The sequence below is a fragment of the Vespa crabro genome, chromosome 2, assembly GCF_910589235.1.
Source record: "Vespa crabro chromosome 2, iyVesCrab1.2, whole genome shotgun sequence".
Lineage (NCBI taxonomy): Eukaryota > Metazoa > Arthropoda > Insecta > Hymenoptera > Vespidae > Vespa > Vespa crabro.
In genome coordinates, this window is record NC_060956.1 from 7,448,819 (window position 1) to 7,464,147 (window position 15,329).

Here is a 15,329-nt window from a genome sequence, read left to right on the forward strand (position 1 = left end):
GAAAGAGGCAAGAGAATCTCTGTTTTTTACTCGTTAGGCTGGTAAGGGATGCGCGTAAACACGGTAAACGATCCGTAGGGTAATAGGGAGAGTAGCTGCGCAGCTACGTTGTTTAATAGTGGGGATAGACAGTGGGGAGTTGCGAGGAGCAGTGGTAGGGGTAGGCACGATGCACTCCGGGCCTCGAGCGTTTGTCAGTCATAGTCAGTCGTTCGGCGGACGCGCGCCGGTTTGGTTGTTTAATGTTATTGTTTATTATTTGTTCGATGCCACGCGATCAAACGGTTCTCGTGTTTCAATTTAACGTTCGAAACGTGTCAACGGGGTTCGTGCAAAGACTCATGATTATTTCATGAGGTGGGAGTGTGATAGTGATGTGTTAAACGTTTCTCCTATTAAATTAACAATATAAAAGTATACATGCATATATATATATATATATATATATGTTTATATGTATATGTTTGTGTTAGTAGAAAGCTAATAGTAGTGCATTTGTATCACCTGTGTAAACAGTGACGAACGTTTCTTGTGCATCTGAATACCGAAAATATATATTCTATCTCAACGAGGAAGAGAGGAAGCTAGAGAGAGAGAGAAAGAAAGAGAGTAAGAGGGAGAGAGGGAGGGAGATAAAGATAGAAAGAAAGAAGATAATTAATAAATACGAAGGAAGAGAAAGACCGTAGAAACACAGACTTTCTTATCTCTCTCTTGGGATTCACACTCGGGACGATTACATTGCCAAAACATAACAAATAGTAAATCTTCTAAACGACCGATCAAGGAAATTTCGAGGAACTAAACTCTTATTGTTAGTTTCATGGAAGTTGATAATATAGGAAGGAGAATGCATTTTTTCTTGTCTTCTAATGAAGACAACGTAATAATAGTATAATAATAATAATAACAACAACAACAACAACAACAACAACAATAACAATAATAATAATGATGATGATGATAATCGAAATCGAAACGTAGAAGATACGTACATATATATTATTATTGTCGAGTTTCAAATAATCTCATAGAACGATAATATTATAAAGCGAAGGAAAGACACAGTGCAAAAACTGAACGGCGCCTTCTCGATCGTCGAACCGTCGCCTCGACCAATAACGAACGTCGTCATCTTCCCCCCTTCACCTTCATCATTATTTTATCTTTTTCTCTCTCTTTACGTGTACTCTGCTATTTCGACGAAGAAAGAAGAAAAAGAAAAAGGAAGAAGAAGGAAAAGAAGGAGGAGGAGGAGGAGGGGGTGATGATGGTTTGGTGGGGGAGTTAAATCGTATGAAATTTTTCGAGGTTAGAGGCGCCATAGCAACGATTCCGTGACCCGTGTATGTGTGTGTTAATTAATTCGTCATTATTAAACGTGATTCAGTCTCGTTTGAATTTTGTTATCCATTGTGTGGAGGCATTTAAAAGACAATGTGGACTATTGACTGAACGGGTAATTTTTTGTTTTTCGGGAGGTGGTGGTGGTGGTGGGGGTGGGGGTGGTGGCGGAGGAGGCGAGGAGGAGGAAGAAGAAGAAGGGAGGAGCCGATAGAGTAAAGTGAGAAGAAACAAAAGGCGGTGGAGATGATGATGGCGCCACAGGTGGTGGGTGTTCTGCTGAAGAAGCCGGGACAGCAGAACCACCCGCGCATAACGCCCCTCGATCGACAGGAAACCAAGATAAGGGGTGAGTTTCCGTTCCTTATTTTTCTTTTTTTTTTTTTGGATCCCTCACTTGTCTCTTTCGATCCGCCTTCTCTCTCCCTTACTTCCCTTTTTTCAGTTATGTCTTTTATTTAATAGATGAAAGGTTTATATAGGAATATCTTGGATTTCTATGAGATTCTATATGCCAAATATTCGATCGATGAAACGCTCGGGCTATTCAAGTGAGATCGATTGGAGCGTGCGTATATGTACCGTATATACGTATACGTACATTTATTGATGTTCGAGCGAGAGAGACAGAGACAGAGAGAGAGAGAGAGAGAGAGAGAGAGAGAGAGAGAGAGAGAGAGAGAGAGAGAGAGAGAGAGAGAAAAGGAGATAGAGGACGAATATAACATGCTTTCTCTCGACATCTTTTTTCATTACATTTTGCCAATAATTTGTTCGTTGAGAAAAGGTAGAAATGTCACAAATGAAAAAGTAATTAATTTCAAGTGAAATTGTAATAACGTTTGTTTTACTTTCTCTTTGATTTATAAAGAATAAGTCGAAGTAATTGAAATGATTATGTATTATTAAATGATTCGGTACAAGAGAATTTCGGAAGAATGCGTTAAAGTAATAAGTGTCCATGTATGTCCATGTATCCCGTATATCATAGATAACAATTTTGTTATTCAATCTCGTTGCGGTTTATTAACCTAATCTTTCGACCGCCTGTTATTTTATTTTATCTATGTACTTTCGCTTTATCTGAGCACAATTAATTTCTAACCGCACGCGGATATCCTGATTGACAACCGCAACGGGATAGAATACGATAGCCATGGTATATTCATTTCAAAAAGAAATGGCGAGACTGAGAACCGCGTACTTACCTATATCACTTTGGAGAACGCTTAACATTCTTTGACATAATGAGGATTCGAAAGGCCGAAATGCCAAGGAGTTCGTCGATCTTGTCCTTTTCTCGATCTTGAATATGTTACACGTTCATCCGTAAAAAAAAAAAATAGAAAAAATTATTAAATGGTTAAGTATATGAAAATTATAACATAGACGTTGTTAGAAGTAGAAAAGAGAGATTTAAAAATTATATCTTAAATAATAGGGATACCATTATAAAGAATCCAACCAGTTAGTTTAAAAACGTTGAGGAATTTGTGTACACCTAAAAAGTTTTCAAATATTTATTTTACAGAAAAATATTTTTTTATTTAGTGGTATTATTATCCTTACAGAAAAATATTATGTGATAATTTCATTGGGCAAATTCTTAAAATTCATGAAGTTACAGCCGTTCGAAGTCGATCCTAACGAGTTCGACATTACATTTATCTTAAACTTTAAACATTGTTATCTCGAAAATATTTATTTTGCAAATTTGTGGAAAATGATATTTTAAAAATTATTCAATCGATTTGAATGAAATTTGGTGGACGATTATTTCTCATTTCATTTTTTTTTCAGGTCATAATATCTGTTTCTTACCTTTTAATCATTAAAAAACTATTTTTTTATCAAAAATCTCATGGGAAATTCAATCACTCATTTTTTTTTTGTTAAATGAAAATCTTATAAGTCCTTCGTGAAGTACTGATTTCTTTGGTTCTTTACTTTATCTTTTCTTTTTCATTTTGATAATACTTTGAGGAGATATTGTTGGAGCTGTACAAAACGACTTTGGTTCGATATCGACAATAACAAGAAGATAATGGATTGTTTTAATTTTTTCATTGGAAAATATTCTTCATATTACATACTCACTCAAATTTAATAATTTTTTATTAATAATATAAATAAGATGCAAAAAATTATAAAAATTTGCCTTTTTTTAAAATTCATCCAAATATATGTAACCTCGTAAATATAAGTAACTCGTTTTATCAATCCATAATAGAATTGAATTAATTATTATTAATCCATGTAATAGTTAAAACTTAATTACTAATTAATAAATTTTAAGGAAGAAAAAGAGCTTCGAAATTATTTTAAATAATATAAACGACGTGAATATATCCATTAATGTGAGAGTCAACAAAAATATATCAAACATAAATGACTCATTTTACCAATTCACAATAAAATGATTAATTGAATTAAGTTAATTAGTATAAATTCATGTAGTTAAATTATTATTTTATCAATTATTATGTACAAAAATTATTCAATAATAATGATTTAATAATTTGAAAGTTAAGAAATAAAAAAGAAAGTTTAGAAATTATATTAGAATATTTAAATGACGAAGACAACATTTAAAATCATTCAGTGATACCACAAACATAGTTCAAAAATAATACACACTATAATTTTGGTACGCCGATGAGAGAAAGAAAGAGAAGGAAAATTGTATGTAAACTCTCCGTTCACTGAGATTTACCGATCCTGACATTACCGACCCCGTGATTCATTCGATCTTAGTTATTACGACATTACAAAGTCTTATCGACTTCTAACTCAACAACGACTATTCTCGTTTCTTCTTTGAATTTTTCTATTATTGTTACTGATATCACTGATATGAGATAGTAATGAGAGAGAGAGAGAGTGAGAAAGAGAGAGAGAGAAAGAGGGAGAGAGAGAGAGAGAAAGAGGGAGAGACAAAGAGAGAAAGAGGGAGAGAGAGAGAGAGAGAGAGAGAGAGAGAGAGAGAGAGAGAGAGGATTCGTATAATTAGAATCGAGTCCATTCTAATCATCGATCCTAATCTCGACGATATTCTTTTAACTTTTATTTTATCCGTGACGTGTAAGTACTTTAACCCTTAGTTAGAAGACGATCCTGCTACTTTGACATTTAAATATCATACTATTCAATGAATATGTTTTCCGACCCTCTTACGTCAATGTTTTTAAGAACCTTCCCTTTCACAAATTCCGTTGATTTTCCAAATGGTTCAAGATGATATCCTTTGATCGTAATCGCTTATCTTCTCTTTCTCTCTTTCTCTTTCTCTCTCTCTTTTTCTCTCATGAGAATCTTTGAAAGGCCTTTTAAAGTCTCGTCTCGTTCGTCGTACACGATTGACAATTCGTACTCCGTAATCCGGTATCTGGGCTACCGTGGTAACGGGATACTTTTATGCGGTTATCCAGCGGTCAGGGGGAGGGCAGGAGGCAAGCTGGACGTGAAAACGAGGCGACGAGTGGAGGTGACAAGCGGGAAATGTCTCTCGACGCGGTGGTTCTTGCGTCGGGAGACGTCCTTTTTTTCATTTTTCTTTTCTTTTATTTTCTTCCTTTTTCTTTTTCTTTTTTTTCTTATTTATCCTTGATCCTTGGTCCCCCTCCCTTTTTTTTACTCTCTGTATCGAAGTACTTACATAGCAACCCTGACATCTATCCCGATACTACCAATCGTTCTCTTAAAATCAGGGATCTCGACTCTCTTTTTTATCATGACTTTTTCACTATTTTTAGATCTTCTTTACTCTTTTTTTTTTGTTTATCAATGAAATTAGAATTTTTTTATATTATGTTTTTATTTTTTTATCATTTTTTCTTTTTTTTTTTGTAAATTTTGCAAATTATACTATACGTTTTTCTTGTGTCAGTACGGTGGTAATATTGTTTACAAATGATATTCCTAATTTTGACATAGTTCATAATATTTTATCGATTATACTAATTGACATTGTTGAGATTGATTAAATTTTTTTCTTTATGATAAAAACATTGTGTATTATATATGCGCGTGAATGTAGATTAAAGTATAAATTTGTGTTTTATTATGAATAATAAAACCGATAAAGGATTATTATCTATTAGAAATAGGATAATCATTTATCGACATTTTGTATTTAGAACAATAAAAAATTACTTCGTATCTTTGTCGAAAACCATTAATAATATTTTATATATTCTATATTTTTATTTGTTTGAAAATACTTTTATATTTAATTTTTTTAAGTTATATCGGATATATGTAATTTCTTAGATACATAAGATGCATAAGATCGATTTACTTAGTGAACACTCGAGTTATATTAATTCTAAGCGGATATTATCTCTATAAGATATATTTCAGTCGATGATTGCCAAGCAGTAATTTTATTCCCTAGATTCTAGAGTTACGATTTAGTTTGAAACGTCTGCTATTCGAATACACAAATAATGAATCATACCGATAACAAAGGTAATTCGAAAAGTTATCGTCAAATCCCACGCGCCAATTTGCTTTAATGGTTGATTCTAACAAAAAGCAAATGACACGAGATAGACAATTTCCGGTTGAAGTACCAATGTACCAAATGACCATAAACGTTAAGAAATCTTATTAGAATCGTTTAATTTCGTAGCAAAAGTGGAGTACCTAAATACCATCGTTTTACCGCGCAGGTCAAGATACAGTAAAAGGAAAGCAGGTGAGTTGAGCCTATTAGTAGGTAAAGCCGTGCTGGTTTTACTTACCGCCACTATATACCTGCCTTTTCACCCCGCAGATACGATTAATACTAGCCAACCCTTTCACTTCTAACGGGTGATCTCCGATCGACCTTAGATTTCCCACTTGGTAGCACCTTTGACTCCGTTATACAATAAATTTCTATCAAATTCTCTCCCTCCCTCTCTCTCTCGCTCTCTCTCTCTCTCTCTCTCTCTCTCTTTTCTTTTTTTTTCTTCAACTTCTTCTTTAGTTCTTGGCGAAGGAAACAAATCGACGATATATCATATATTTTTTATTACGAGAAAATAAATCAACAATTGCATAGTAAAGTTAATCAAATCTTTTTTCTTTTTTTAAAGAAAAATTAAAAATAATTCATCAGGATAATAAATATCTTTATATATATTTTATGTTCTCCAATTTTAATGTTTCCCCAATAGGTATTTCAATGTAAAAGAAGAGTACTGAGTACTTTGTAAAACTAGTTGGATGGTTTGCTTGATTTTGTTCTCTCAACGAGATTACTTGTTTTTGCTGGCAACCAAAGGAGCGTATCATAAATCGTAGAGGTACGAACGATTCGTAAGAAGAAATCCATAGGTTTCTTTACTTTCTAACGGATGCTTGTAACAACTGAGCTAGAACGTTGTAAGTTCTGATGGGTTGAACGGAGAAAAAAAAAAGGATAAAATAAAAAAAGAAAAAAGAAGAAAGAAAAGAATATAATGGAAAAAAAAAAAAAGAAAAATTTGCGAGATGAGCAAGTTGTTTCGCAACAAAACGACGAAGAATCGAAGAAAAAAGAATTCGATCCATCGAGATATATTAGCTATTGACGTTGCGATAACGTTAGCAATAAAACTCGTAGAAAAATTAAAAATCTCTCTTTCATCGAATCGATCGATTTCGTTTTATTGCTTGTCGACACAAACCTTCTTACTCAGAAACCATGGAGAGGCACGTGTCGCGTTAAATTTGCATAATTTATCATCAGCTTCATTCATCGCGATAATATGTACATACGTATGAACATACACACAACACGCGCGAGTACACCTATACAAACAAATTGTAATCTTTTGCGATAGAAAAACGATAAGAGAAAAAATAAGTGTTTCGATTTTCGATTTCTGAAGAAAAAGAAGAAGAAGGAGAGTAGGAAAAAAAAAGAAAAGAAAAAGATGAAAGTAAAAGAAAAAAAAAAGAAGTTAAATCTCTTCTCAATAAATCAGTGACTTTCTCACGTTGGAACAACGCTTTACGAGAATGAAACTTTCGATTCCTCGTTTCTAATAGTGCGAGTTATATTGGACATCTAATCGAGCGGAAATTCGTAATAGAAGCAAATTTATCTTTTTTTTTTCTACGAACGATGATATATAGTTGGTGAAATGATTTTCAAAGATTCCCGTATCGAAATAAAAAGGAGAGAAAAGAGAAAGAAAGAAAGAGAGAAACAGAGAGAGAGAGAGAGAGAGAGAGAGAGAGAGAGAGAGAGAGAGAGAGAGAGGAGATACTAGATTTGCTTCAGAGCATTACTGCGTGTGCTCCAATTCCAGGGTCGAAGGGTGTTCTTAAAAGCCCTCCTCTCTCTCTCTCTCTCTCTCTCATCGAAGCTTAGATATCCTTGTTTTATCTCGAGCGTTTCTTTTTTTCCGGTCTCCCTATCTTCTCTCTTTCTCTTCTTCTGAAGACGTTGATTCGTCATCATGTCCTTTTCTACCTTCCCTCTTTCGTCTCTGATGATTTTTCGCAGAATGCGAATAATAGCAAGAGTGATAGAAAAAGAGAAAAAGAAAGAGAAAGAGAGAAAGAGAATGTGTGTGTGAGAGAGAGAGAGAGAGAGGAGAGAGAGTATAAAAGAAGTCTTTGTGACAGTATGAGGGACATGGCGTCTCCGTAAATAGTTCATGGGACCCCCTTAAGAACCCCACGAAAGAAAGAGAGAGAGAGAGAGAGAGAGAGAGAGAGAGAGAGAGAGAGAGAGAGAGAGAGAGAGAGAGAGAGAGATAGAGAGAGAAAGAAACAGACGTGCCACACGAGCGTCGTACGCAAATGGTGACACACGCTTCACACTTTCGACATGTATATGCCTGAGGAGTGCCGATAAAACTGGATTTCAAGGTGCGAGGATGCTGCCGAAGAGAGGAGGATCCCAAACGAGATATGGATATTTCTCATCGTAGAGATTCGATTGTATAGTACGATTGAAACTTCCTCGATTGAATTTATTTCTTTTTCTCTTTAATATTTTTTTTTATATTTTTTGTTCTCTCTCCCTCTCTCTCTCTCTTTCTCTCTCTGTTTTTTTTTCTTTTGCCTTTTTTTCTTTTCTTTTTTTTTTTTTTTCGTTTTTGCCCTCCATCAATCGATCAATCAATTCAAGGTTGAATTTTGGAAGGATTGAAACTCGATTATTTGTATAATAATTTATATAATAGATAATCCAACGTATTTAATTGTCGATTACTAGTTTCCTTAGACTTAAATACTTAGGTAAGGTATTCCGATGTTGTAAATAGGATAGAAAATTAAAGCATACTGTGGAATTAACCACGCTCCACAAGTGCCATTGATGAAAACTAGCTACGACCGGGGATTAAGATGCGCATATAGATACGCTTCTACCCTATTTGATCGTATACTTGCTTTGAACGTCTTCAGAAAGAGCGGGAGAGAAAAAGAGAGAGAGAGAGAGAGAGAGAGAGAGAGAGAGAGAGAGAGAGAGAGAGAGGGAAAGATGAGCCCTTTTGATATGAAACCTCCTGAGAAATACCGCCCATGCTAGTATTACACGTTTAAAGGGAATAATCCTCAGAGAATTTCTCTCTCTCTCTCTCTTTCTCTCTCTCTCTCTCTCTCTCTCTCTCTCTTTCTATTAAAAGAAAAATTAGAGCAAGAGGATCTTCACCGTATTAGTCAGCATACGAAGAAGATTTCTCTTTAAATGACACGTAAGCAAGTACAAAGGATAAAGTTTGAATTATCTAAAAAAATATTTAAAATGTATAACCATATCGAAATATTATTTAGACCATTCTATCAGTATTCATCTTACGTACATTAATTCCATTCATTTAATCGTGAATTAATTCGAATTCCTCGAGTCGTAGTATTACGGATCAAAATGATCCATGAATTGGAAGGTGATCGATTGAAAGTCTAGAATCGATTATAATTACCGAAACGAAATTCTTTCATCCCGATTGGCAATAATAATAATAATAATAATCTTGCACGATCACATTCTCCTTTCATGATCAGGAAATTATTATTATAAGTCGATCGTGTCTTCTTCCAAAATCCAATATGAGAGTCTTGTTTTCGAGAAAAGTAATCGATAAAGCAGATCGAGATATCTCTTATCGATTTCTATCAAAGATATGAATGTATACTGCACATATGTCTCTCTGTGTATGTTTGTTTGTTTGTACGTAAACTATGTGTTATGTTGTACTTCTTTGCTTCGGCCATCGTAATTTATATATACTGTTTATGTATATATAAACATATACACATATGTACATACATACATACACACACATACATATATATATATATATATATATATATATATATACACATACGCACGTGCACATGTGTGTACGTAGAATATATGCGAGGTGTTCCGCTCGAATAGGTTAAACGCACGTCGACGATCGTCGTCGTGACTTAGGGTAGGTTCGTTGTCGCTCGATTCGAATCTCGGCCACAAACGACTCGATCTCTGCCTTTCACTAAACGCTCGACGGTCTTCTTTTACACGTATTTGGGATTCGAGCGCGTTCGAGCTTCTCGCGTGCCATTTACCATTTAAGACTATAAATCACGGATACATTGGGCACGCGTTTTCGTCCCTTCCTTCGGTTCTAAAACATCCTATTCTCGATAAATGATATTCTACATACATAACATACATTCATATATATATATATATATATATATATATATTCATATATATATATGTAACTGTTCGTATTTATGTACTCGATTGACAAAATCGAGTGTCAATGTGATACGAAGAAGGAAATGAGAGAAGGAAGAGGAGGATGCAAGGGACAATTTTATCTCTCGTAAGAGTTGCTCCTTATCAGTTCCAGTTATAGATAAAAATATCCGTTATACGATGCATATATATATATATATATACATACACATATGTATATGTATATAAGTATACTTTAGGTTTGCGAGTTTCAAATGAGAATAAGCAAAACTTCGTAAAGTAATCGATTTACGTTCACGAGAGCCTTTCCAAGTCGAATACTTTGTTGTATTTATCATAATATTCTTGACTCGTTTTAGGAATCTTCTCTCTCTCTCTCTCCTTCCCTCTCTCTCTCTCTCTTTCTAGAAGTTTCATCGTCTTTGGATTATTATCATTATTTTGGTTATTATTTTTCTTATTTATCTTTATTCTTTTCTTTTTTATCTTCTTTTCATTTTTATTTTTCAAACATTGATTCTTCTGTCCCCCAACTTTCTTCTTGCATAACAATAAACTTCTTCTCCTTCCCTTTTCTCTTTTTCTTCTTCTTCATCATCTTCTTCTCATTATGTTATATACATAGATACATAGCTATCAGTAAAACGATAAGAGACACGCAAACATTTTCCCAACGTTTATCCATCATTTTTTCTCCGATCCTATCGACAATCGTTTTGTCGCGACCCCTTTAAGCCGGATTTCTAGGTAGTCAGTAAAGAAAAGGATAGAAGATCTGAAGAAGAAGATTGTACAGAAGAGAATCGCACGTAGAATAGCACGTCGAACCGGGTTCAACTCCGATTCAACGATCTATCGAACGACCGACTAAACGACCGACCGACCGACCGACCGACCGACCGACAAATCGGCAGACCGACCAAGGTAGCAACCAGTCTTCTTGTCGAGGGAAAAGCGGTTGTGAAAATGTTTCGTCGGAGTCGTGAGCGCCCGACATCTCTAAGTAAGCGCGATCCAGGATCTACAAGATCCACCGTGGACTCTCTCGTATGGAAGAGCGCTCCATTCTCGATTAGGTGTATCTAATAGATTTTCTAACGAGTTGAAAGTGTTCTTGAAAAATTATCTCGACGAATGTACGCGATTTTTCTTTTCTAATTCTTTTTTATTTTTTATTTTTGTTTTTTGTTTTTGCTTTTGTTTTTTTTTTTTTTTTTTTTTTTTGAATTTACTTATTAATTCTCTATGACTTGAATTTTCTTCGGAATCTACGAAACAATATTATGTAATGAAAAAGTTATAGTATCATTTATATTAATATATATACATATGTATACATATGTGTATATATATATATATACATATACATATACATAAAATGTAATAGTATAATTATACTGGTATAAGCAATAAAATAATATTTTCACATTGTAAAATTTTGTTTATATATTAGTATATAAAATTACTAGTAAATGTATATGTTTATTAGTTTATTTACCTAGCAATTTTATATACTAGCGTAAATAAAGATAGTAAAATTAATAGTAAATATGGTAATAATATAAGTAATATTGTAATTATACTGTTATAAGCGAGATATTGCAATAATTATAAAAAATAAAATAATTAAAAAAATATGACAAACTATGGAAATGAAGTTTCCGTCGATAAAGTAAAATAAAATTGAAAAAAAAAAAAAAAAATTAAAAAATAGCTGATCGTGTAAATTCGAAATTACATATGCTCTTATAGAAACTTTAAATCGACATTCTATGTCTATATGTATATATACGATTAGAATTTCTAATTAGTCGACAAAACGTTGATAAATTCTTCGTTTATTTTCTCTTTATTTTCTTTTTTCTTTTCCTTGATTATTAAGTGCAATATTATTTATTGTTTCAGGACTTCTTTTTGAAATAATGTTTTGTATTCGAGAATTCCTCGAGAAGATATCACGTCAACTATGCTTTTTCTCAAGCTTTCTAGCACTTAAAGCCGGACATGGTTCTTCTCGAGCACGTGCGTTACTTGTCTTTCTCTCTCTCTCTCTCTCCCTCTCCCTCCCCCTCCCCCTCTCTCCCTTTCTTTCTTTCTTTCTTTCTTTCTTTCTTTCTTTCTTTCTTTCTTTCTTTCTTGCTTTCATCGTTGCGTATATACATACACAAATTAATTAGAGACGCTTGACAAGGAGTCTGCGAGTCTCTCAAGTGGGCGCAATTAGACGCCCTCGTCTTGTTCGTCGACCAAGGAGAAAAAGTGCGAAGAAAGTTCGTTGGTACGTTGCCGAGATCACAAGAGATGGAAGGAGAAAGTATCCTCTTGGAACGAATTAAACGACCCGTCGGGAACTTTTCTTTCTTGTTTCTGCGTCTCCTTTCTTTTTATATATACATATCTATCTGTCGACATATTACGTTATATATATATATATATATATATATATATGTGTGTGTGTGTGTGTGTGTGTGTGTGTGTGTGTGTGTATGTGTGGTAAATATATAGTCTAAAAAATAGTGACATTTACGAGTACACAATGTGTCTCCTAAACGAAAGACGATTAAAAAGTCCGCAAGAGTAATTAAGAACGAATATAGAAGACACACGTGATGTGATCTTGTACAAAAACATTCAAAAATTATCGGTCATCGTTCTCAAATGATAATACACACAGAACAAAATAGCTTCCGACCAAATTTTCTTTCATTGACTGTACTCTCGGATGATTGGTTTAACTCTGTAGATGGGAAACATCTTGCATGCCAGGTCATTGGGTTGATAATGATAGAGGAGATACATGATAAAGGGGGAACGTAAGAAGGAGAGAGCAAGAGAGAGGAAGGGAGAGGGGGAGAGAGAGAAAGAGAAAGAGAAAGAGAGAAATACATTCGAGAAGGAACGTCCAAATTCATTTTATACGAAGAGGATCCTCGAGCGTGCGTCGTCGAACAGCTGATGGGAATAACGTAAATATGTATGTGTGTATATGTGTGCGCATGCGTTATGTAGACAGGAAATGGTCTCTCGTTTCTCTTTCTCTCTATTTAAGAGAGAGATAGATAGATAAAGAGAGAAGGGGCAGATTATAACGGGTGTTTTTTTTTCTTTACGTTCTTATAAAATCAAAGACAAAGAGAGAAAACTTAAGCCCATTTATATAAGAAATAACAAGAAACATTATATTTTATATTTAGTTACGAGGATAAGATAAGTATGTTAAAGTTGTTAACGTTAAAACATATTCATTGTTATTTTTTTATTTTTTTATTTTTTTTTATGAAATTATGAGAACGTGAAGAGAATCGAAAACGAAATGGCTAAGGTTCGAGGAATCAAGAATCGTGAAGTGAATAGGATCGAAGGGAAAAGAAGGGCAGTGTAGTAAAAAGAAGAAAGATCCTGAAAGGAGATAGTCGATAAATTTTGATGGCGGTTGAGTCAAATGGTAGAGTAACAGCTGACTCGGGTCTTGCGTGTATGGAATAGAAAAAGAGAGAAAAAGAAAGATAGATATAAGTCGTATTATTTCGAAAAGAATTATGGAATGTAAGAAAAGAAAAAAGAAAAAAGAAAAGAAAAGAAAAGAAAAAATGGAATTACAAATGATAAAATCGGAGAATCTTGAGATATCTGTAAGATCGTAGATTAGAAATATGTATGTTGGAGAATTTCAAAACGAAAAAAAAAAAGAAAAAGAAAAAAGAACAAGCTTTAGGAGTTATCTTAAAAGAATATTCGAATTGACAATGTGTAAATCTTTATCGTCGTTGTTAATTCAAAGCGTTCTTGTGAGTCAGCAAGTGGCAATAATCGCTGCGTTTGATCGATATTCACCAAACTCAACGCTATCTCAAGGACGAAAGACAAGTATCGTATGCGTTCCATTTCCTTTGCCGTTGTCGTCGTGGTCGTTGACGTTATCGTCAAGGAAGCGATTTTCTTCGTTCTTCGCTCTAATCCCACCTGATTTTCGTCGTCCTCGTTCTTCACGATGTAATTACGTGAGCCGAGAATATGTCGAACGTCGTAAGTACACACACATGTATATATATATATATATATATATATATATATATATATATATATATATATAAATAAAAAGAAAATATGTATATAAATAGATAGATAGACATATGCATATGCATGCAATACTAAATTCGTTGGTAACGAGGAGCAATTTAACTCGATGTAGCGACTCACTTTACGAATAAGACATTAAATTACCATGGAGCATTATGTTATTAGCAAGATGGGAGCATAAGCGCATAACACGTGACGTGTTACACATAACGAAGAAGAGGAAAAGAGAGAGAGAAAAAGAGAGAGAGAGAGAGAGAGAGAAGAGAAAGAAGTAGAAAAAGAAAAAGAAGGAAGGAAAAAAGGACAAAAAGGTACCACTTTTTCTCTCGCTTACTCTCGTGTAACTAAGTACCAACTTACGTGTTAGTGTACGTTCTTACATATATATATTATATATAGAGAAAGAGAGAACTGGAATGATTCCAATAACGAGCCAGCCACCTTCGATGCAACTCGCGCGCTCGTTATATTTCAGCAAGGCTGCACGCTCTCCTATCCAACCGCTAGGTAGACTTTTTTTTGTGGGTTAACTAAGCGGCCATTCGCCGCTATACAAGCCGAAGATAAGTAGAACGATCCATGAGTCCACTGGTACGTTCTTTTTCTTCCGTCTTTCTCCTTCCGTTCGTTTATTCGTTAGTTAGTTAGTTAGTTAGTTAGTAAGTTAGTTAGTTAATTCTTCGTTCACTTGTTACTTATTGAACGTAATACTTCATTACATTTACGTAATTCTAAAGTACAATTTTTTCACCTGTTGTTTTTTTTTCAATCGAAATTAAATTGTATAATTTATTTTACTGAATGAAGGGAATTTTCTTACCAATGATAAAAATTATCTCATAATAAATTTTTCCTATTGACTATTAATGAATTTTCTGAATTGAATTATATGAAAGGTTTGTTAGTTGTCTAATTTGTCTCTCTTTTTCCTTTTCTTTCTCTTTTTTTTTTCTTTTTTTTTTTTGCATTTCTCAAAGTTAGAATGTTTTTATTCCATTGAAAGACGAATAATTTCTCCTAAATAATTATTCATGCTTTCTATCTAATGTCATAAATTTAATGGAATTAATTGAAAAATTACAAAGGGGTTACAGAAATAGAAAAACAATGTAATAATGAAAAAAATTCCGGTAATTTCATCGTGCGTTAAATCACATAATCGAAGTAGCGTGACGCAAACGGGATCGAGAGTCGATAGGAATTCAACCCACTTAACTGTGATCCCCATTATTATGAAGTC

The 15,329-nt window shown here is 33.9% G+C and overlaps 1 protein-coding gene across 1 annotated transcript in view; it reads left to right on the top strand.

The window, feature by feature from the left end:
• Positions 1-209: 209 nt before the first annotated feature.
• The window catches only part of LOC124422042 (uncharacterized protein DDB_G0287625-like), a 44,824-nt gene continuing 29,704 nt past the window's right edge, over positions 210-15,329 (top strand). The window contains exon 1 of the mRNA XM_046957928.1: positions 210-1,693. Coding sequence (XP_046813884.1) covers positions 1,591-1,693 — 103 coding nt within the window. The 5' untranslated portion in view covers positions 210-1,590. The remainder of the gene's footprint in view (positions 1,694-15,329) is intronic.